Below are 20593 nucleotides of genomic sequence, written 5' to 3'. Positions count from 1 at the left end.
TTCAAACTGGAGGAAAAGCCTGGTAAGTGGTAAGTTGAGGTAAGAAGACCGGAAACAAACCGTGATAGTAGTCGTCGGCGCTACCCGCGCATCCTAGACTATAGCCTTTTGTTGTCTTGTTCATTTTTTTTTTCTAAATTGAATCACGCTCAAACACGAAACTTTATAATCCATTTTTTGATCAGGGACCTTCTTCACTAGAATGAAAGGGTTGATGAAAATCATGCACACAATTAAGAGTCTGGGCATTGCATTTATTCTTCAGATATAAAAGTTAACAACACTTCAAATATCAGAATCATTCATTCTATTTCATAGTATACAGATGATCAATATAATAAAATATCTATTCTTGTTACGTCCTGTACAACCAGGAATGAAAAATATTATATAAAATATAAATACAACGTCGCTATATTCTCACTGCTGGTATCGAACTTCGATAAAAGGCATTAGCGAGTCTTTACACTTACCTAAGGCGAGTATCTTAAATAGTGGCGTTATGAACATGAATATAAATATAGTATAAATCTGTATTTTAATAATCTTTCGAAGCCTGAAATCTTCCGTATAAAGTGGCCAATGATTTGTCTAAAAATAGACTAGCTTCTTCAGACATAATTTCACAACCTTTTTCACTCTATACGCTACACTTTTCTAGATTCAATTTGATTACTATGTAGCTAAAACTTTTACCATGAAACAGTCTCGTCGACTATGTCTAGAAAATCTCAAAAAATATTTTTATTTTCACAGGATTCGATCATAGTTGTAGTACTTGTTTGAACAATTTTATGCGATGGCTTAGATAATATATGACCGGTTTTTATAGCACTAGCAAGAAGCTTAGGCTTTGGAGGGAGCGGCGGGGGTTTTGAATGTTTTGTAGGACTCAGGGGTACGAATTGTGGCTTAAAGCTACTGCACTCTTGATGCTCGAGTTGAGATGGTATATTACTTTCAGTCAGAGTTTGATCGACGTCTACAATAGTAACTTCGAGAGGACTTGTTAAGTCAAAACATTTGTCAATCGACTCGCTGACTTCTTCGCAAACCAAATTGTGATGAAAACTTGACTTGAGCATTTCATCGTTTCCATTTGTGCTACAGGTTTCGAAATTAGTAATATTGGAAGCGCTCTGTTTATCCTCTCCTGAATCATAGAATCTGGTGTTCCCCTCTATGTGTCCAGGCGCTGCACGTCCTCTCCGAATCTTTTTGCCGAGATGTTTACCATTTTCTTTATTCTGGCAAAACAAAAAAATCCAGCGGAGTTAATGTTTGTTACTTGTCAAACTCGTAAACAAAATCATATACTCAAGAACGCGTCATGAATATTTATTGTTTACTGAAACGAATTCGACAGCTTCCAACAGTTATTCCGAGAAAACTACACCACCTTGTGGCTACTGTAGTTTATCATCGGCCACAATATCTCGTGGAAAATGATTTATTATCCACACGAATGCTATATGACGTTTCATGCACGTGAATCGGATCTCACGATCGGAAATGATTCATTTCAAAGTTACACGTTTTGTATTTGCTACCGTAATCGTACATGTAATAAGAATTAGTGATTGAAGTTAGAGAAGAGTAAACCGCGTAAATTCTCTTATCATCGAGACTGGACACTAGCTTAATAAAGTGTCTAACCAACCTTTAAGAATTCAGGTAGTTCAAAATTGATTTCAGTTCCTCTCTGGTCCTCCAGACGCGATCTTTGAGCTCTCTTCAACCCTTCGTACAAATCTGAAAACCCTTTGAATAAATCAAGATGAAATTTCGTGTACATATGAATGTACTTATCATCTATGATCAAAATTAAATTCTTTTCTCACCATCTCCATCGTATCTGCCGGGAAGTTGTAGCTTGACACCATTACACAATTTAGCGATTAAAGGAGGCTGCGGTCGAGAGCATATATCAGCGGCATTTTCTATTTGATGATTTTTTTCACTTGTATTACTGCTCTTTGATTTACCCTTGAATAAAATTAGCTGTTTAATTTATCGAAAACTAACATTGATTTCAGTCAATCAATCGTATTTTACTCACTTTTTTTTTCCCATGAATCGTAGAGTCCCGTAAGAAAAATTTGTTAGATAAAATGGAGGAACCTTCGGACCGTTGGTCATCCGACTGTGAAATAAAATCACAAATAAACACCTGCTTGTTGGCCGTGATAGTTACATTGAGTGAAGCATGGAAAGTTCTAATCGATATGTGAAGTATACCTTGCATGAGCCTTCGTCGTATGGGTATTTGTTTGTACTTTTGCTAACTAATAGTTCTTTGAAGACTTTGTTAGTTATTTCCTCCAGCCTTGGTTGAGAATGTGGTATATCGTCCGGATATTTTAGAGGTAATACATCTCGGTGAAATTCTATTAAAAATATACAGGTATTTATAAAATTCGTGCATTTATGTATCATGCGATACTCGACCAATTGAAAGTTTCAATTACTCAATAAATGATACCTTCATTGCCTAATGTTAATGTAAGTCGAGCTGGAGCATTTATTGCAGGAATATCCATATCGACTGGATGGCCATCGCCCCACATAGTGATTACCTCCAAGTTGAATCCATATTTATTCAGTAATGGTCTTAATACTTCTCTTAAGGTTCTACCTCTGTGTGCTCTAATGCTAACTATTCTACGGGATGGCAAATCCACTTTTAATACTTTTGTCAGAACAACTTGGACTTCCTCACTTGCGAGTATAGAAGATGCGTAGTCCAGATTGACAGTCTGTAATGAAGCAAAAAAAAAGTTGTTGTACAAATGTAGATAGTCATTATCAAATGTAGATCACTTCGGTGTTGGAAAGTTGAATAACTGCTCGACCATTTGTAGCAGATGCATGTAAAACAGGTGACATACTCAATATACGAATAAGGTTCAAATATCATATCATCACACTGACCTCCTCGGTGGCAAGTATGAGAACATCGTAGTTAGAATAACGCAGAGCTCTTTTATCGAGAAGTCGGGTAACCACATCTTTAATACTTTCCGAGTGGCTAGTTGGCACTACAGTTGTAGACCCGTCAGGTAATATTACCCGGCATAATCCCGTACATTTAGAATGAGATTCTTTCTTATCATTGGAATGTCCTTCGCAAGATGAGATGGACTATAATTTTCAATAAATATATCATGATAATTAAATGGGCATACTGAGATCAGTAGGCATCGTGCAAGCAGTTTTTAAGTGCTATTCCAGTTTTTGAAGAATGAAGTTAGTAAGCGGTGATATTGAATGTTGAATTAGAGATTTTGAATTGGGAATCAGTCAGGCATAGACAAATCTTTGGAAATCCGTACATATCTGCGACTAGTAAGTATTTAAAAACATGAGCTATACTTCAGAATAAATTTGCTCGACAAATTCCATAATCATTGGTTTCGTATTAAATATATTCAAAGTATTCATACTCCTCCAATGGTTATAAATGAATTAGATATTCCCATCTTGTCCACACCTATATTGATATGATATTGATGAACAGCAATAATCAAAGTGCATATGATAGAAAGCAGGAGGATGTAAAATATTAGTTCTACTTACATTTTTATTGAAAGATTGTCTTAATGCAAGGTCCCATGATGCCAGGGAAGATCGGCTGCTGGATATAGATTTGTTGTCATCGTTACTGTTGCCGTCCACGTCCTTTTTCATGGTTGTGAAACTTTTGTAAATGGTTTCATTTCTGCAAGGTGTTTTATTATATTCAGATTCCCCGCGATCTTTAGATTTGGACCTGTAATATCAAATATCTCACGTTCTTTTTCCCTTGTTTAACAAATTTACTACCAACCCAACTGACTAAACATAATTGATGCAATTGAGCACTAATTACAGAAAATGTGCCGATTTTCATCAATTTCTGAACTATCTAATCGAATCGGAATCAATTACGTAGAGATTACACACCTGTTTTTTCTGTGCCATGGCAGAATAGACTTCCGGCTGCGATCCTCAGCGTCGGAGTGACTCTTTTTCAATTTTATCTGCGGTGAACCTATCAAACTCAGATCGCAATCTTGGGTACGAATGACACTACTTCCAGCTTCCATGCACGTGCGATATAGATCAGATCTCAAAAATCGTGGATAGCTATCGAACTTCATCAAGTTAAAGACTTGCTTCTGTGCCTGTAATGATGATTAATTTTTGCACTATTAGAATAATTACCGCATCGTAATAGAGTTGTTATAATTTATGTAAATCTTCAACAAGAAGTAAAATGTTAATTATTTTAATGTTGCCACGGGAAATTCAATTACTTTTTGTCTTATTACCTGTAAAAATAACGCTGCCGGAGCCTCATTGAGCAAGTCTTGTGTAATTTGTCCAGCAGCATGACTGTCTACGTTAACTGGCTCTGCAGCAGAACTCGATAAATGACGCCGATATATTTGCGATGCCATTCTTTTTCGGCTATTGACGTCTTCCGTGTCTTTATATCGCTCACAAGCTGCCCAAAAATATATATTCTCGTGACTGAACTCTTTCTTCAAAAATTCCTGAAAATCATAAGAGAAAAAAAAAATTAATCACACCATGTATCAATGAAGGAATTATAGGTATGTACGATGTGCAAAATAAATCAATTTCAATTATTTCGAAATACTTACAGCAAAAGTTTGTAGTCCTGCTGGATCTTCGAGAAGTTTTTCGAAGCTTGAAGACCATGAATTTACGCCGTTACAGTTACTGGATTTTTCAAAGGATTCAATACTCCTGTGCTGTAAACATAAATTAGACGATATTGTATGAATATATCAACGATGAATGCTAGTTATTAGATCGTATCTATCAGCAGTGATTCTGAATATTTAGAGACTTCTAATTAATTTTGGAAAAATCTAAAATTATCTAGCGTTTTAATATATTTGAACGACGCTTTTGCGCTGGTCATATTTGTTTTCGGAGTTAAAAATATCAAAATATTCCGTACATTTTCGCCGCGCGTGGTAGGTACTTTCTAGCTTCGCCCCAATTTAATCGTACGTCACCCGCAACGGTGACCCAGGAAGCAATTCAAGCTACACAATTTTCGGCGTAGATATAGCTTAGAATTAACGAACCATTGCATGTTAGAAATAAGCACGAACAAAAAGCTTCATATATTCCGATGACGGAGTGTTACATCAGTGATGAAATTTGTCGAATATTGCTTGCAATGCACACAAATGTATAATGGAAGCTTTGAATTTTTTCAATTAACTGAGTCTTTAATTTTATAATTATTTTTCAGAAAGAACGCGCAGGTGCAATATATTCCCGGTTCGGTCATTGGTGTGAACGGGGGTTTGCGGCAAAAATCCCGTTTTTTTCATGACGTGATAGCATCGTTCAAGTCCTCGACTATCTCATTTCATCTGTGGTAAGTTATCAAAATTCCCGAGATAATATCTCTAGCACCTAAGTAGCCTGAATATTATTTTTTTTTCGACGATGTCACCGGCCCTGGCGCACGATGTTCGAGTAAATTGAATTTAATAAGTCGTGAATATTAGCGCTTATAATATCGTCATGAATAGCAGAATGTGATGAATGTACGGCGCTGCGATAACGATAACATTTTTTATTTCATATATGTAATATCAAAAAACGCAATTTCAGAACTGGCCAACTTTACCGGAATTTAATTGAAATATTAATACTATATATGTCGTTGGTTTTAATTCAGGTAATTTCAGCGATATAATTCAGAGAATTAACGGTTTAAAGAGAACCCGCAACTGACTCAGTACCAATTTATGTAGCTCTGCTCCAATTAGATCATACATACGTGCGCTTATGCATAAACTGTTTCAAGGATGAAATTGCTCGTGAAATTGTTATCGTTTAGAAGAACAGAGAATCTTCGCAAATTATTATTTTCTAAATATTTTATTATTAAAAATCCCGAGATTACGAAGAAAATTATAGTTGAAAATAAAGCACGACGAAACGAGAGAAATGCAGCGGATATAAATCATGTTGGAGAATAATTCCGAATAGGTTTACTCATCTGAATATCTTAGAAACGCGGATATACCGTCATTCATAGGCGCCATACGTAACTTTCATCTCAGTTTCTTTTTTTCATAGATGACTATTGAATATAAACAAATAATTAAAACCGAACAATAGAAAATAATATACCTTGTTGTTAAAAACGGGGAAACTAATTGTTCTACGTACAACAAAGTGACGATCCATGTTCGTTGCAGGGAAAATAATGCAAACGAAATTGTTGTCCCAGTTAATACACAACTTCATTAACAGTTTCCTGTCTTCGTACAGTATAATTACAGACAGTTGCGTTGTGAATAAGAATATTATTATTAATTGAAATCAATAAATGTAATGAATTTATTTCAAAAACCGTTAAATATTCAAAACTTTTCTCTTTTTTTTTTTTCTTCAATCTTCACAATAATTTAAAACCGCGCACTTTCACTGATTTAATATATATTCCCACCATCAAGGCTTGGATACATGCAATTGTAATTTTATAGCCTACGCCCAGAGGAGTACCGCACGTCGTCGACAACTCCACCGTCGTCTGTTGTTCATCCAGTTGACAGCGTGCATTATGAAGCACAACTGACGCAGCGTAAAAAGGGTACTATATGAACACAATACATATTGCCCCCCTCCCCTATTTTAATCCCAGTCGCATACGTATGTATATGCCGTCAATGAAAGGTGTATGAATGTATGTGCACAGTACGTCCTCCTCCTCACTCGTGTATGAATGTAACGTATGAATGTAACAGAGTCGATGGAACGTATGGTGTGTTCGCCCTCGTACTCGTTCTCGGTCTACTCGTTGCGTTAACAATACAAAAGCACGACATGCAAAAGTTGTAACCGAGATAGAAACCTAAAGGTGAGCTCAACTATTTTGGTTCTGGAGGTTTCAGTCGTAACGAGCTGATAAAGAAAATGCTTCGGAATCAAACTCTCCAAGCCTACCAACGCCATTCATACTAATGTGTGGATGTAATATATTTTTGTAGTACAGAGAAACGCGGTGCGCCACACTCATGAAACACCGATAAAACACATGTAAAGTCTAACACAAACAATACAAACGTACAACTACCGATCCCGCACACCAATATAACTTTATACAGGCAGGAAATGACGTACCGGGGGAGACCCAATGAACATTCAAGGAGAGAAGGAACGGTGTTTCTCACTGCCGAGTATAAGGTATTATATTCATCTACCTGGGATATGCGTAGAAATTTTTCAAATATATTTTCGTTAGGCTTTACACGTAAAATATGATACGCAAGATTAAACGCAAGTTGTACAGCTCTTTTTTACTGCGGTCTATTTTTTTTTTTTTTTTGAAAGCGCGCTGCGAATCATATCGCAACTGCGGCGATTATGGCACAGTTAATTGCTTCGGTATAAGGAAGTGGAATTCCAGGTTTTGCGTAGTTGTATCTAGACCTGTGCGATTAGAATAGAATTGGAGATCGGTGTAGAATTTACGTTGTGCTAACACGTACCCTGACACGAGGGCGTCATAATTGTGTATTTTGTTTTACAGGTAATCTCATTTACTTATCGAATTTCACCAGCGTTTCCTCACACACTAAAATTTGGCCGCAATTAATCGAGAGCGATCGCAAGCCATCGATAAAATTGTTTATTATCAACAACGGTTGAATGAATTATGGGGTATGAAACACACGGAGGTGACTAGATAGGATCGCGACTAATTTAAAAAACATTTTCAAAAAGCCCTCTATCTAGACATGCAACTCTACGATTACTTACATGCATAATACTGAAGAGAAAATGAGATTCAATGAATCGGTTTGGATGACCTAAAAAGATATGCATAATATCCCGAGGAATATCTTTATTTGTTCGTACCATGAAATTTACGGATAATTCTTCCGCTTGAATAATTGTACATGGTGAATCACAAGACGTGAAATTGATTAGGATTCGAAGAAATTTTATTGAAAAAACCAAATTTTAATCACCCGATTTGAACTTCAATTTAATTTAGGTCGCGGTTAGCGGAATTTCAAAGATTCTGCAATAATTAACTTGCACGTTATTTACTCGTAATCATTTCGGTGGTCACTATATGCGTATGCGGGAAAAACACCATATCAATGATAATGATGTTTACACCGGTTTACAAGTCCCTGGATTATATCAAATGTATAACGTGATATAAAATACAGTACTACATATAATACAAGAAGTTGTTGCCTTCGATACACATACGCATACAGAGATTAAAATGTGTACAATATCAGCTGTGGTGATTGCAGAACGCAATCGCTCACCACTATAAGGAGATAAGAATGATAAATGAATTTCACGTTAATAACTTGCATGGGGGGAATTTATATGCCTTAGATTTGAGCGTTCCAAGTATCAATAAGTTAAGTTTATTTAGTGCAGGTAACCGCAGATATTCAAAGAATAGAAATTCGGGAACTAATTATTTCACTCATGTCAGATACACGGAAATTTTTAGCTAATTATATTTGATGAGGGTGTTATCCTATATAACTGGTTCTCAATTTCGGTACCACGAAGGGTTCCGGGTCGTAGTTCCAAGACGAGTTTGGGAAATATCGATCCCACAACCGGTTCTGGATACCGACCGGTTCGAAAGGCACGTGCACTGAAACCGTACGCAATCTTCAATTCTTGGACTACGAGAACGTTGCATTTCTTTTCAATTCAATTATTTTGATAGGACTTGGACTTCATTTTCTTACGGTATAAAATTGAAATGGGGTTTCATGATGTTCATAGATAATTTTTTTAATTCGAAAACCAGCTTGCATAAGTTCGGATAAGGATTATTTATGTATAAGAAATATAAAACCGTCTAAAACTAATTGTAAGAGACTAACAAACACATATTTTGCGTCATCTACTAAAAAAGTGCTGAATGTGAACGTGAAATCCAACATATCTTCAATAACGTAACTGGAGTATGGACCAATTGCCAGTAAACTGCGTTTGTAATCACCAGTAAAAATGGTTTTCATGTATATGCCTTGAAACTTTGGGCATGATGCGGAAGCGATTGGTGGACGTAAATTATGAAATATGTATCTCAAAACGCGGTCACCAGTCCAATGTTGCATATATCGAGGTTTAATATAACGCACATGCAATTCTATTGCAATATTTTATTGAACGTGTGTGTGCGTGTATGTGTGTGAAAGGTCAGATTCTGACCTTTCTTTCGAGACCTAGTTCACATATTCCCGCCGTTCAGATCCTTCGAGTTAACGGAGTAATGCACGTGAGATCGAGGACATAAGTGAATATATGTACGTCGTGTCATCGTATTAAATGAATTTTCTTTTTTTGTCTTGCAAAGCGATAAAATTTTAAATGGGTTCGAATTTCCGATTTCATAAATAAAATATGACTGGACTACTCACCAAACAATTATTCGAAGTACAATTCCCGACGTTTCGTATTTCTTGTAAGCTTCCCCATCGCGGTTTTTCGTTTTTAGAACATTGATGAAGTAGAGAAGAACACTCCATGGTCGGTTTTAAGTCCTCAAAGCTATGCACCAATGATTTTGAAACACCGTACACTTTCAAGCTTAACTTGCTAAACGAATCATTCGTGCATTTGAACGGTGTTTTTCTATCGTTGTTTATTGCGAAATCAAGATTTTCTTGTGATCCTAAAATATCCTTTGCTCGAGTACTTTCCTGCTTCTGAGTTCCCTCTGAGGTAGCCATCAGACTAGGCAACCCCATACTGGTTAAAGTAGGAGCAGATGGTCCCAGACAGGTGTTGTTCCCCCTCCTATCCACACTTTCATCCCCACACATACCAGATGCCATTGACACACCAAACCCTTCTCCATTATTGGAGATTTTGCCAGAATTCGAGACTCCATGTTTTCCATTAACCTCAAATGAAAACGCAGCATCTCTGGATTGATTTGATCTAGCATCATCCATCCATTCCACGTCAGGTACAGCTCTGACAGTTAATTTAGAGCCTGAAGATTCATTTGGTCTAGGTCTTGAAAGTAAGCCATTCTTGGAATGTGCAGTATTAGCTTCCCTGACATGTATATTAGGCAGATACTGTCTCCGTTCTTGAAAATCAGCCATCATATTCCTGTCTGATTGATTGCCATAATCGTCCTTGAAGCCTATACCAGAATCGCTGTTACTGGAGTGTGCTGTAGACGTGCTTACATTGCTTGGTTGAGGTGAAGCAGCGTGATGATGCCTTGCTTCCTCGTTGTAGGGATTTGATTCACTGTCTGTGTCTGATATGTAAAGAGTTTGTATGGCACCAATTAAACCGTTGCAACTGTCAGGAAATTCTTGACAAACGTTTAACTCAGATGTTTTTGTACATGTAAATCCAAATATGTTACAGGTACTCGAATGTACTGCATGATCTATAAGCTTGTAGTATATGGTAAAAACATGGCAGGAATTTGATACTATGTCATCATTATCTTTTACCGACTTTGTTAGGATACCGAAATACTGTTTATCCAGTTCTGAGAATGAGTTACAGAATATTATTCGAAAGGATGGATACTCAGCAATCACTTTGTTATCTGAATTTGTTAACTTTATGTTTGCAACGTGTATTGTAAGTAGTACTGTGGTTGGATTTCTCTTCTCTGCTTTTAGTCTTTTGATGCACTTCCTTAAGACCTGGAAGAATATTGAACATTTGTTGTTGAATGAGTTTGGTATGGTTATACATAAGTGGTATTTGCAATCATTCTTTTCTTTTTTTGTCATATCTTAGATACGGATTAGACAAATTATTCTGATGGCAATCAAAGGTGAAAAAAAATTCCATATAGGATCAAAAAGTACACCCACCTGCATCATAGATGATGGAGGTAACTGATTGGGAATGTCGATGGTACCAAGATAGCCAACAACAGTTCGATGAACTATTTTTTCTGTGTCTCTTTTCAAGGATAAGGGCGGAGGTGGTGGTGGCAGAGGACTAGCCATATTCCATCGATGATGAAGTGACGAGTGAGAGCACTGTATTTTATTTTGAGAGTTACGATTAGCTGCATCGAACATTGCTCCGCTATGCAAGTCTCTAACGACTTTAGCTATTCTGCATTGTAGCGGAGCTGGGGTTACGGCGTTGGTTCGTGGTTTGTGGGAATATTTAGGCTTGGATCTTACCGTCGCCAGTCCCTCCTCGTCAGATGAATCTGAGTAGTAATTTTCAGCAATTTGTAATCTCAGAATACCCTTTGAATTTCCTATCAATCGAACGACATCATCGTGTGGAATTTTACTAACACTATGACCATTTACGGCGACAAGGTAATCGCCAGCTCTGAGACCGGCATTTTCCGCAGGGCTGCCTTGCACGATGCAGCTCAGAATGCAGGGTTGCTGACCAGATATTGTGAAGCCAAAACCTTTGCTGCCACGAAGTAATTCTACGACTCTTACACCATAGTTGACGCGCTTTTTCTTCCTCCTGTTATGGTGCATATTCATTTAATACTAATATTCACGTGTGTGTCCGAAACGTGTTCTCCACCGGGGTAGTGAAACGGTTGGGATCGCCTTTAGTACCTCCGAAAACATTATATCATATCAAATACATATTTTAATACGTTTATGAATAATATTAAATGTTGTAATACACTTGTCACCAACTATCATACCCATACACTTTGGCAAACATACGGCCGAGTTTACAAACACAAACTACCTACAGGGATTGGCAGGGAAGTTGAATGCAATTGTCCAGATGACCAAAGGTTCACGAATTTATCCCTGTTAGCGCTGTTAAAAGTGCACCAAATATCAAGACCTCGGTGATCTAGACCCGCACAATATCTCTGACTTAGTTGAATGTTGAAATCTACGTCACGAACACTCAGGTTCAAACTGGCACGTCTGTCACATTGTGAGGCGTGATAAGTTATAGCCGGTCCAGTGAAAACGAGATTTCTGAAATAGATTTCAGGCTCTGTCAAATTTAATATTTTGTTACTGAAAGATGCCTCCAAAAAAAAAAAAGGTTAGTACCAAACTCTTCTTCATACAATTTTATTGAAACTACATCCGATCATATTTTCAAAATAATTGTAATTTGGATGTTATGAAACTAAGCATGCTAAATACATTTTACTTTCAGGAGTACTTGATAATATTAGCCAGCATTGGGTGCACCAATATAACAGATGATGGAAATGAGTTGAGTTTCTTGGAAAACTCCAAACTTGTTATGAAACATGTGATCCAAAGAAAGGTCCGTACATTGTAATGAATGTTATTCATCTAGATGTTGGAGTGATGGTTCACTTTCATTTGAATATTAAAACAAATAAAATATCATGTACAGATTTTCTTACGTCCAAATGATGAAATTGGAATCATACTTATGGGTACAAACCGAACAAATAATCATTCATTATGCCACAACATTGTAGAATTGAATGCCTTGGAAAAACCCTCATGGGACATGGTCGAAAAAGTGATGAATTTGAAAGCCAGTGATAAAAAAAACAACTGGATTGATGGAATGTGTGTAATGCTTGATTACGTCAACAGGGAATGTATGTAAGTTGATTGGCATCAAATAGACTCACAGTAGGTTTGGATATTCAACTAAAAGACCTACTTATGTAACTCAGTGTCATATTTCATGGGATTTGATATATTTACTAAATAAAAAAACTCATGTATTTTCCCATCTAGTGAACATAGTGCTAGAAGAACGGTAATGTTGTTAACCGATTTCAAAGAAGAACCTGATGTCATTAATCAATGCGATCTAAATGAGATTGCTAATAGCATAAACGCTGCGAACATCAACTTGCTTGCAATGTAAATACAAACTCATGGTTTAGTATCTTTTTCTTGGATTTTGAATCTTAAAAGTTATTTGTTATTCCAGAGCGAATAAATCCTTGCATAGAGACTCTCAGATTGATTTCAACGCAAGCGAAAAGCTTTTTGTGAGACTTTGCAAAATGGTAAATCATTAAACATTATTTTATGCTTTTCCAATCAGCATGATAAAATCAATTATCAAAGCGAAAAAAGGGTTTACAAGTCCCCTATTGAATAAAAACCCTAATTATATGCCTACAAGTATTTTTCAAGTTTAATATCTTAATCTATTTCATTAGACTCATACATCTTATTTATATCTGGGGTAGGTTGGAGCTGAAATAATGACATTTGAGGAAACTATACCAAAGTTGAGGTTTTATAAGCATCAGCCAACTACTCCAATGGCATGGAAGGTTGACATGGATTTATTTGGCATTGCAATTCCAGTGAGGGCTTATTTGAAAGTATGAAAATTGCAAGTTGCTTCATGATTTCTTAATAGCGAATGCATCTAACAGATACTAAATAATAATAGATGCTAATTCCATGTTTAGACAGCTAAGGATCTCTTCCGACTCAAATGGTCTGCTGCCACTGAGGTACACAATAAAACGATACCGGTTGAACGGAATCGAGTTTTCGTGGATAAAAGCAAAGAAGAAATTGATCCAGATGAAATTATTACTGGAAATATGTATGGACGAAAATTTATACCGTTTTCAGGTATGATATTAATTTTCCAACATCTCGTACTCACTCTGTGAATCATTGGGTTCGTTGTATTTCAATTCTTGGATTATTGAGATCTTTCAATTAAACCCAACGAATTGCAGATGAAGACAAAGATGCATTAAAGTATAAAAGCGGACCGAAAAGTTTGATAATTTTCGGATTCACAAAGCAAGAGCGGATTAAAATGGATTCTTTGGCAGGCAAGGGCGCATACGTTGTTGTACCTCAGCAAGAACAGGTATTACATTTTCATTTCCTTTCAATCACCATTTCTTCATATCATGATACTTTGTGTTTGATATCATACTTTTATTGATGCAATGTCTATTAGTTTTCTCGTTTCGTTTATCTTACACAAGAAACTGTTGAATATAAGGGACAATTTTCAGTACGCCAGTCCATTCTATTCGTTGGTAAAGGCTATGTCGGATGCTAAGAAAGTCGCCATTGCCAGAAGAGTATATCAGGCCAACTCTGCCCCAAAAATGGGGGTATTAATCCCAGAAATCAATGTTCCTGGGCAACCTTGGGTGAGATTTCATTTCACTACAATCAATCCATGTTTCCTGACTAGATGTTTATGGTCACTGATTAATGTGGTTTGTTTAACGAGTCTGTCCTTTCATCAACCAGTGTTTGGTGTATATCGAGTTGACTTTTGCTGAAGACAGAAGGATAGTGGAGGTACAATCTACGCGTTCTGCTCTGAAGGAGCTATCATCTGAGCAACAAGAAGCAGTGGATAATCTTATTGAGTCTATGATGCTTATGGAAGTTAAGTATGTAATTTAAAAATCTTCATCTTGTGTTGTCACTGAAGTATCCTCACACCAATATTACGATCACATTACCTCCCAGGTTACTTTGAGTCTGAATATGCGTTACATTTGAGTTATTCACTGAATATCGTTTCAGGGATGAAACTACAAAGGAAAAGAAAGAAGCATTTCAAGTAGGCACAGTATGCGATATTTCCCGGCAGCATGTATGGGATTTGTTAGCGCATCGCGCTTTGAACCCAACTGAGACCGAACTACCAGAAGTATCGGAAACTCTGATAAACATGATTTCAGTTCCAAGCTCTGTACAAGTGAAATCACAACCTACGTTGAGCGCTATCAAGGAACTGTTTCCTATGAAACGTGTGGAGCCAAAAGAAAGTACTTACAGGTAAAATTAAACAAAAGGTCAAATAATCCCAGTAAATACCAGTCACATAGTATAGCGACTCAATACTAATAGTAATGCGATATTTTTTTCCCGATATTATGAAGTCATGGCGCTAGAACTTCTAGAGATCACACCATGGAGTTCGAAAATCACGAGACTGCGGTCGCAAAAACCACACAGAATGTACTATCAGATATTGATAGAAAAAGGGCAGAACAACTGAAAGATGATGAGGAAATAGTCCAAGCTACACAATCTCTGCAGGCAGATTTACAAAACATGGATGTTGATTTCGAGGATATGGTAATTGAATTAATATTTGGAGTGTAAATATGCCTCGTGTATTCGAATGCTAACTGAACAACCGTTCAGAATAGAATCTTGTAAGATTGATTCTAACTAATTTTTCCGCACAAAACAGTACGACTCCGAATCGGAATCAACTTTTCCAGCACACAGTCGCATATTATTGCTTCGATTTTCTTACTATACGTAATTTCTATACAATGTAAATAACGATGTTATAACATGGCGCCTAATTTTTAACCGTTTCAAAAGGATGTTTCTTATTTGTTTCCAGGGTAACTGCATTTAAGACCAAAGGACTAATAGTTACAATACGATTAGCATTTTTGTTACTCAGAGTTGTACATGGTAAGTTAGCTTGTAATATTGTAAACGTGATTTATTTTTGAATAAATCTTGTAAACTTTTATAATATCTGTTCGTTTGCCATACATTTTCCTCACTCTCTTTAATAATTTCACACAAGTTTAACTTAACTCATTAAATACATATGGTACAGTGAAGTAAGCTATAATTATGACAATACTTTGTCAATATTGATAAAGGAATCCTACTGAATGAAGAAAAAATATCAAATATTCAACAAGAAAACTTTAAGCATATTAAAACAGATTTATTTTATACAAAAAATCAAAACCATATATACATAAATACATCTATTTCAATCTGGTATTGCTGCTACTTATGTTTGAAAATATTCAAATACTTCCCACGTGTCATTTCTTTCGCTTCTTCCAAACCGAGCTGATATGCAGTGTCATGAAGCTTCTTCACTTCTGCTATGAGTCCGGTCATAGAAAGATTTCCTAGCTCTGTAGTAAACAATTCATGGAGTTCATGGGTGAAGAGACCTAACGCGATTCAATAAATGCAATGTAGTAACTTGTGCATACTTACGATGCAGTTTATTAAGGTCATCAGCTGTGAAGCTAGTCGACCAGGATGGAGGTTCAGTTTGAGGGGAATTTTGTGCGACGAATTCGTTGACACCTGGAACTTCATCATTCGGTGATATAAACTAATTTTCATAACCGGAAAGTCAGATAAACATTACTACCAAGTTCTTCCAAAATGGACTCACTCTGTTCTGGCCAAAGTTCTGGTGACCCTCGGTCCAATTTTTCTAAACTCATAAGGCTATTCTCCACGGGGAGTAGTTCTGCAAAATTATATTTCAATTATTGTTGCGCGCTGAACACCTTTGTAATGAAAATTTTTAAACTTATCCTAACCTTGTTCGTTCGCGGGCTCTTCAGACGCCATTTTCTTTGTATCTTATTTCCCGCCCTTGTGCCTGTCACCGAAGTTCCATTCAAGTGCAGCGATGATTGAACGTGCGCGGAGAGGGTGCACCAAAACCGGGGAAGAGGCGAATGAAGGAGAGAGGTATTGCATCAACATATCAACATCTCTCTCAACGGCACGCTCCCACATGTCGGTGGTGTCATATACTAACTAAAATCTTGTCGGACATTTCAACATTTCCAACGACGTTTCTGTCCGCGGTTTTAATAGCTATCAACTTCCGCCTATCTGACGTGTAACAAAAATCAAACGTCACTTATATCTGCTAGGTTAAGTTAATTCGTATAAATTAATATTTACACGATAGATACGTGTGTTCAAAATGTTGGATTTATTTACAATATTCAGCAAAGGCGGTATTGTTCTCTGGTGTTTTCAAAGTACCTCGCAAATATTCACGCCTAGTGTTAATGCATTAATTCGCAGTGTTATTCTGCAGGTAAATCTCGCAACAACTTGGTACAAATTTACTAATTTGAATTTAATAAAATCAAGTCAACGTAACTTCACACATCTTTCACGCCTGTCATGCTTCAGTCATGCGTCAGAACATGTGAGGAATCACTCAAAATATCTAAGACTGAGTCTCTCCAAATGAACATATGGTAGTGAAGAATACAAACATGTGGCTTCTGATTTTTTTGAATTACTTTTAATAGTTTGCGAGCATTTGAGCGGCTTTTAAATGACTTCTGCTAAAAATAAATAATTTTAAGATGAAACTAATTTCCTCGGTGTTCCGTCGAGCCAATAAAATCAATTAATTTAAGTTTGTAATGATTGATTTATTACTGTAGATGCTATGTTATTTTCAGGAACGAACAGGGAGTCAGTCATTTGACCACGATTCGTTGCGGCTTCAGTATAAGCTCGATAATGAATTTGAGCTTATATTTGTGGTTGCTTATCAAAAAATTCTGCAATTATCTTATGTGGATAAATTTCTATCTGACATTCATTTGGAGTTCAGAGATCGTTACAAAAACGAACTTCAAAAGGCACAATGGTTTTATGATTTCAACTTCCAAAAAAGTTATGAGGCAATTCTAGTATCAGCTGAGCAATGGGGCAAACATCAGGCGAAACTTCCCAAACAAATGCGTACTTTTGACGAAAGTTTCAAATCTAAGAAAACTGTTGCTAGTATGATTGAGAGGAAGGATGATAAAGACAACAAGAAGCAAGGTCAGTGACTAAAATGAAGCACCCCTATACGTTAATTAGTAGTGCAGTGAATTCATAAATTAGGATATTTGTATGGTATAACTGCTGCATCCTCATATGCAATCCTACCATTCCTACTACTACTCATGTCTATTCCTTTATTCTGAGAAATCTCTGATCAGTATAAAAGAATTAGTGTATATCATCTACTCATGGAATTGAAATATCTGTTTTACACGCGATTTCAAAGGGCCTTACTAATTTGCTATGTGCAGCTATGCCCCCTTCTTTTAGAAGCAAAATAAATTAGAAACAATTTTTCAAATGACGATAGTACACCTAAGTGGTAATATGATATTGATACTTAACAAACTAGTTTTTTTTCATGGGTGAATGAATTTATCTTGTTTTGATTTTAAGCATATCGTGAGCTCTTTTTTTAATGATTGTTCTTAATAAATTTGTTCAGAATTTTTATGATGTGATGTGTATGTATGTATGAGCATACATTGTATAGACGTATTATCACAAAGTATTGATGTTAATCCTATTGCTGGTCATTTTTAGTGAAAATTCAAGAACCGGTAAAAATTGATCCACCGAAACCATCCCCAGTTACAAATGGAGAAGTAGACGAGGATATTTTGGCTGCCAATCGGCTAAAACTTGCTCAAAAAATGGGAGGGCCTAAAAAGAAAGCAGACAAACAGTAAGTCATAAGCTAAGATTCTGAGCAACCAAACCTTATAAGTCGTTAACTGATTCAGTAGCCTAGTCAGATCTGTTGTTATATATGTTAATAATTTGTAGAAAAAGTCCGAAGCCAGAGAAGGCTGGGAAAAAGCCGCGTATCTGGGAATTCGGAGGGACTAACAAAGATTTGGTCAATTTAGAGCGAACAAAAGATAAACCTGAAGATATGGAGATCAATATTCAAACTGATACGACTGTGAGTCACAAATTTATTATGATTTTACGCTATCAAATAAAGGTGGACCTTTTGTAATTGCTAGGTCGGTTGGGAATTCTTTTCCTTATCGTGATTATTATTTCTTAGATCATTGGGCAAATGACAGGTGGAATTCGTGACTTGGAAGTAGAAAGTGAATCCGAAGATGAGTCCTATGAAGAGGAAATTGAAACTACAAAACCAGAGGTTCAGAAGAAGTCTGGGGGAGTATTTTCGATGTTCAAAGGCCTTGTCGGTAATAAATCCCTGTCTAAGGAAGATATGTTGCCAGCGTTAGATAAATTGAAAGATCATCTGATCTCTAAAAATGTTGCTGCTGATATTGCATACAAATTATGTGAATCAGTAAGCATTAAACTCGAGGGCAAAGTCTTGGGAACGTTTGACAGCGTCGCCAATACCGTAAAATCGACTCTCACAGAAGCCTTGGTACAAATATTGTCACCAAAGAAACGAGTCGACATACTACGCGATGCATTTGAAGCTAAGAAAAATAGCAGACCTTATGTTATGGCATTTTGTGGCGTTAATGGTGTTGGAAAATCAACCAATTTGGCTAAGATTTGCTTTTGGTTGATCGAGAATAATTTTAGAGTCCTGATCGCTGCATGCGATACTTTCAGGTAACAAATTCGTCCTTTCTTATAATTTTTATGAACATTTATTCGTCAAAATTCCCAGATAATGATGATGAGTAATCCACAGAGCTGGTGCTGTTGAACAGTTGAGGACGCACACGCGTCATCTGAATGCCCTTCATCCACCTGAGAAGCATAATAACCAAACGATGGTGCAACTCTATGAAAAAGGTTACGGAAAAGACGCCGCTGGTATAGCAATGGAAGCCATACGTTTTGCTAGAGATTCAAAGATCGACATAGTCCTTGTCGATACTGCTGGCAGAATGCAAGATAACGAACCATTAATGAGGGCGCTGACTAAGCTTATTAAAGTCAATGAACCAGACTTGGTGCTATTCGTTGGTGAAGCTCTTGTGGGCAACGAGGCTGTAGATCAATTAGTTAAATTTAATCAAGCCCTGGCTGATTATAGCAACGCCTCTAATCCACATATCATTGATGGCATTGTATTGACTAAATTCGATACGATCGATGATAAGGTAAACTGTTTGATTGTGAAAAATTGGATTTCCTGTTCGGAATGTGTACGAAATAAATGTTGTTTCAATTTTACAGGTTGGTGCTGCAATATCTATGACGTACATTACGGGTCAGCCTATAGTATTTGTTGGAACCGGTCAAACTTACACGGACTTGAAATCCCTCAATGCTAAGGCTGTTGTTCATGCCTTGATGAAATAAATGTAAATTAATGAAGCTGAATCAATTTGTAATATAAAATCATCAGCACTTAGGTGTCATTGGTTACATTTTACTAAAATATATCGCTTTAATCAATTTTAGAGTAAATATTATACACCGAGATAGAAAATTTTAATATATCCAATCAACCTGCATCTAATGCATCATCGATTTGGAAACCTATCGACATGAAGCGCGAAAATGTATTCTTTTTAATAATTAAAAGGGTGGGTAATATGCCGCTATGAATTTGGATTCTAGCTGTAATAGGGTATCGTAATGTTAGATGACGCCCTTATTTATTGTATAGATAGTTTTAAACACCATTTTATAAGAAAGTAAACTTAAATAAAGCCGAATGCAGATCCTATATTGTAACGATTTTTAATAACCAAATCAACTTAACTAATTTGACGAATACTGAACATGTGACCAAAAGCAAATGTCGTCCTGAAACGATTTCTAATTAACCGAATCGAAGTGTGGCAATCATTCTTTTCGCCGGCAGAATTAAACTTGATTCGCGATTATTCATAGAATAAAATGAAGGAGTAATAATCCATTCACGAGTGCTGGTTTCTTTTTGCTGCAGTTTCTGCGAAAAGTAATAATCAGATATGGCCCATGGGTAACTGTTCAATGTTGGTTTGTTCTTTATGCTTTACTTCGTGTTCCTCTTCTTCAAGTTCCCAATTAACAGCATCGTCAAAATATTGCTCTTCCGGTACCGTACCGAAAATGGGCAGATTGATGATGTATCCTTAGGA

General features: G+C 36.5%; 5 protein-coding genes across 22 annotated transcripts in view; 2 read left to right on the top strand and 3 right to left on the bottom strand.

Annotated features, from left to right (window-relative positions):
• Window positions 1–233: 233 nt before the first annotated feature.
• Window positions 234–11510, bottom strand: LOC105685053 (regulator of G-protein signaling loco). Of its 6 annotated transcripts, XM_048660249.1 has the most exons (14): window positions 11187–11510; window positions 10866–11036; window positions 9438–10691; window positions 4647–4757; window positions 4311–4535; window positions 3943–4163; window positions 3577–3769; window positions 2932–3141; window positions 2483–2756; window positions 2239–2387; window positions 2060–2143; window positions 1842–2001; window positions 1661–1761; window positions 234–1247 (listed from the first exon to the last, which is right to left on the bottom strand). In XM_048660249.1, exons 1-14 carry the CDS (start codon window positions 11508–11510, stop codon window positions 732–734), a joined length of 3993 nt encoding a protein of 1330 aa, XP_048516206.1. In that variant the 3' UTR covers window positions 234–731. The 6 variants fall into 6 exon arrangements, with proteins under 6 accessions (XP_048516206.1, XP_048516203.1, XP_048516204.1 ...); XM_048660246.1 differs by having other exon boundaries at window positions 10866–11510; XM_048660247.1 differs by having other exon boundaries at window positions 1661–1752; window positions 10866–11510.
• LOC105685056 (X-ray repair cross-complementing protein 5) lies at window positions 4986–15474 on the top strand. 3 transcript variants are annotated; one of them, XM_048660257.1, is made up of 14 exons: window positions 4986–5398; window positions 6519–6625; window positions 11734–12039; window positions 12157–12270; window positions 12364–12581; window positions 12720–12848; window positions 12919–12997; window positions 13184–13321; window positions 13412–13580; window positions 13691–13827; window positions 13979–14119; window positions 14223–14368; window positions 14505–14759; window positions 14864–15332. In XM_048660257.1, exons 3-14 carry the CDS (start codon window positions 12019–12021, stop codon window positions 15087–15089), a joined length of 1773 nt encoding a protein of 590 aa, XP_048516214.1. In that variant the 5' UTR covers window positions 4986–5398; window positions 6519–6625; window positions 11734–12018; the 3' UTR covers window positions 15090–15332. The 3 variants fall into 3 exon arrangements, with proteins under 3 accessions (XP_048516214.1, XP_048516213.1, XP_012254292.2); XM_048660256.1 differs by lacking the exons at window positions 4986–5398; window positions 6519–6625 and adding an exon at window positions 7333–7564; XM_012398869.3 differs by lacking the exons at window positions 4986–5398; window positions 6519–6625 and adding an exon at window positions 15340–15474 and having other exon boundaries at window positions 11822–12039; window positions 14864–15062.
• LOC105685075 (protein lin-52 homolog) lies at window positions 15430–16833 on the bottom strand. 3 transcript variants are annotated; one of them, XM_048660266.1, is made up of 4 exons: window positions 16298–16833; window positions 16123–16224; window positions 15963–16055; window positions 15430–15877 (listed from the first exon to the last, which is right to left on the bottom strand). In XM_048660266.1, exons 1-4 carry the CDS (start codon window positions 16326–16328, stop codon window positions 15744–15746), a joined length of 360 nt encoding a protein of 119 aa, XP_048516223.1. In that variant the 5' UTR covers window positions 16329–16833; the 3' UTR covers window positions 15430–15743. The 3 variants fall into 3 exon arrangements, with proteins under 3 accessions (XP_048516223.1, XP_012254326.1, XP_012254325.1); XM_012398903.3 differs by having other exon boundaries at window positions 16147–16224; window positions 16298–16832; XM_012398902.3 differs by having other exon boundaries at window positions 15963–16061; window positions 16147–16224; window positions 16298–16826.
• Window positions 16570–20196, top strand: LOC105685072 (signal recognition particle receptor subunit alpha homolog). Its single transcript, XM_012398893.3, has 7 exons — window positions 16570–16809; window positions 17186–17555; window positions 18102–18243; window positions 18345–18483; window positions 18592–19127; window positions 19210–19624; window positions 19701–20196. The coding sequence occupies exons 1-7, from the start codon at window positions 16693–16695 to the stop codon at window positions 19824–19826; spliced, it is 1845 nt and encodes a 614-aa protein (XP_012254316.1). The 5' UTR covers window positions 16570–16692; the 3' UTR covers window positions 19827–20196.
• The window catches only part of LOC105685073 (ammonium transporter Rh type B), a 74318-nt gene continuing 73806 nt past the window's right edge, over window positions 20082–20593 (bottom strand). For all 9 annotated transcript variants that reach the window (XM_048660259.1, XM_012398900.3, XM_012398894.3 and 6 more), the window contains one exon: window positions 20082–20586. In XM_048660259.1, coding sequence (XP_048516216.1) covers window positions 20438–20586 — 149 coding nt within the window. In that variant the 3' untranslated portion in view covers window positions 20082–20437. The remainder of the gene's footprint in view (window positions 20587–20593) is intronic.

This window comes from Athalia rosae, chromosome 1, assembly GCF_917208135.1.
Source record: "Athalia rosae chromosome 1, iyAthRosa1.1, whole genome shotgun sequence".
In the NCBI taxonomy this organism is placed as follows: Eukaryota; Metazoa; Arthropoda; class Insecta; order Hymenoptera; family Athaliidae; genus Athalia; species Athalia rosae.
The sequence above is the reverse complement of the archived record's forward strand: the minus strand, read 5'-3'. Positions and strand labels throughout refer to the sequence as shown.